Source organism: Pygocentrus nattereri, chromosome 18 (assembly GCF_015220715.1).
Source record: "Pygocentrus nattereri isolate fPygNat1 chromosome 18, fPygNat1.pri, whole genome shotgun sequence".
Classification (NCBI taxonomy): Eukaryota; Metazoa; Chordata; class Actinopteri; order Characiformes; family Serrasalmidae; genus Pygocentrus; species Pygocentrus nattereri.
In genome coordinates, this window is record NC_051228.1 from 12,235,288 (window position 1) to 12,238,057 (window position 2,770).

Here is a 2,770-nt window from a genome sequence, read left to right on the forward strand (position 1 = left end):
CTACAAATTATGCCACAGGTTATTTTTAAGATAAATGTCTAGACTGTTCTGGCTGCTTAGTTGTTGACTTGAGCTTGTATATCAATGCTATTGAACATCTGCACATGTCCATGTCTACCTACTGTTAAGATCACTGAATCTCAAAAATGACAGTAAGACAGCATATTAGTAGTGTATAATATTATGTTATGTGTTATATATTTATTGCAGAATTTACTGAAAACCATTACAGACATAATCAGGCCGGGTGCGTCTAAAGAGGTGAACAGGTATTTTTTATCCAATCAAACCATTTATATGCAAAGAATGGCTTGGATTAGAGAATAATTGGATTGGATCCAACTTGGATTGGATTAGAGAATAAGAGGCGATAGGAAATTTGTGTAAATATGCATTTCACTCTAACCATTGCTTTCCTGGTATCTAAACAGGGCTTGAGACGTCAGTTTCAGTGCAGTGTTCTTTTGCAACTAAGCATTTAGTAAATCAAATAATGTATAATTACTAATAGATAAATGCCATTCTTTCTCATTTAAACACAGACAAAATATGGATTTTGTGGGCCCTTCCATTTTTCTGAATGCACCATTTCAGAAACAGTTGGCGGACTTCTTTGGTCCTGAAAAAGTATATGAATGGGTTCACTAGCGGTGGGATTAACCAATAAAACAAAGTGAAGGCTATTCTTTGATTGACATCAAACTTCACATTGGGTAGATAAGGTGTTGTGAATACAAAGAAGCGGGGTGCATAATGGATGCTGATGATGCACAGCTGTGTGGCACAGGTAGAAAAGGCTTTTAGCCTGCTATGATTTCTGGCTGTTCTGACCACAGACATTACAATGTTGATGTAAAAGAAAATGATGAAAAAGAGAGTTATGACAAGAACACACATAACTATAGTGGTGAAAGCATAGCTCTGGAAGCTAACGTCAGCACAAACTAAACTATATAAAGACAGAGTTTCACAGTAGAAATGCATAATTTGGTTTGGTCCACAGAATGGCATTTGTGAGGCCTGTACTGTAATAATGGCAGGGATAATCAGGGAAGATGTCCAAGAACAGCCTGTTAAGAGGATCATAGTTCGATTAGTCATTAGCACAGGGTATCTGAGGGGGAAGCAGATAGCCAAGTATCGATCTAGGGCCATGGTCATCATAGTAAGAAAATTCAGGTTTGCAAAATAGTGAACAAGTAGCCTTTGAAACATACAAACATGAAAGGAAACTGACCCATCATTAAACCAATAACGGGCGATCAATTTAGGCAAGACCACAGTGCAGAATCCAATATCTGCCAAAGCTAAATTCATCATGATGATGTACATGGGCTTTTGAAGGTTTGGCTCAAACACAAACAACAGCACAAACACTGAATTACCCACTACCACTGTAACATAGACGCCCAGGAAAACTGCAGCAATCAGGTTGTAGTATTCTGGTTGTATTCCGAGGAAACCCACAATAAAAAACTCTGTTATGACCGAAGAGATTGTCTGGTTTTCAACTGACATGCTGGAAGAAAAAAACAAGAAAAAAAAAACACTGATGATATTCTTCCACAAAATGCGCTAGCTTAACCAGAGTAATATTACAACTAGGCTTTATAATATAAATGTAATATATTGGACTTTTGACATTTGGCATGTTTTGCTTGAACATTATATTACACATTTTACTAAAATGTAAGCCATGATATCATAAAAAAGCCAGTACAAACACAAATGAACAAATTATAACATATAAAAAGTAACTGTTATATTAGAACATAAATATCTTACTTATATATTATTACATTATTATTATTATTATTATTATTAGTTACATTGCTAATGAAACAGACAGGATATAATACTATTTACAGTGGCAGGAAAAAGTTTGAATACCCACATGTTTTCTTCAGGGAACAAACTTACATATGGCATTTTTGTGCAACTTTGCATTTTAGTGCACAGTTTCAATTTATTGACTGAATTTAACATTTTGGAAAAAAATCTAAATGTAAAATGTGCCATAACATTTGCACAGACCACATGTTAGGATTTATTTTGCTCCCCAATATGTCAAATTCAGCAAATAAACAGAAATTGTGCATTAAAATGTGCACCGGTATGCTCTCTGTAGAGAATCAACAAAATTTGACAAGAGATGCTGAAACTTAGCTTTCGGCTGTATGTATAGATCTCCGCTGAGAGAAGATGGATTACCTGTCCATCTCTGTGCTTGATATTAAACTTTTCCTTTGCTCTTGACTTGTAGAGTCTGTCATATTTGGTTATATAAAAAAATCAGTATGATCATCATAAAGACAATACATTATATAAGGTATTATATTTTCATATATTATTTATGTTTAGAAATAAACAGATTGTTGCCTTACCTGTATCAGTACTTACATAGAGCTTCTGTTGTTGCTCTTTCCTATGTTCTTCTGCTCCACTCTTTTTATAAGATTAAGTCATGTGAAGACCCATATAGCAGTGCATCTGCCCCTGAGGAGCCCATTTACAGCATACTTTGACTCCCCCCCCCCTTTACCCCAAACATTTTGCCCTCATACCCTAATACAAAGATACTAGATAGCTTTTTATATTCCTACATCATGTCACTACCGAGACACAAAGACTTTTAATCTATAGGTGGAGCTTTATTTTAGCCTGAAAATCAAAGTGTAATATAAAAATCAATGTGTGACAGAATTGTCATTACTGAAACATATATTTTCTGCAATTAAATCATTTTATTTTGTGTTTTAATGAAAAATAT

At 34.6% G+C, this 2,770-nt stretch overlaps 1 protein-coding gene across 1 annotated transcript; it reads right to left on the minus strand.

The window, feature by feature from the left end:
* Positions 1-528: 528 nt before the first annotated feature.
* LOC108439217 (olfactory receptor 13C8-like) lies at positions 529-1,518 on the minus strand. The gene has a single exon (XM_017717486.1). The coding sequence runs from the start codon at positions 1,516-1,518 to the stop codon at positions 529-531; it is 990 nt and encodes a 329-aa protein (XP_017572975.1).
* Between the last annotated feature and the right edge of the window lie 1,252 nt (positions 1,519-2,770).

Bases quoted from the DNA above. Each gene is read 5' to 3' on its own strand.
- LOC108439217 (XM_017717486.1), bottom strand. From the start codon at position 1,518: ATGTCAGTTGAAAACCAGACAATCTCTTCGGTCATAACAGAGTTTTTT.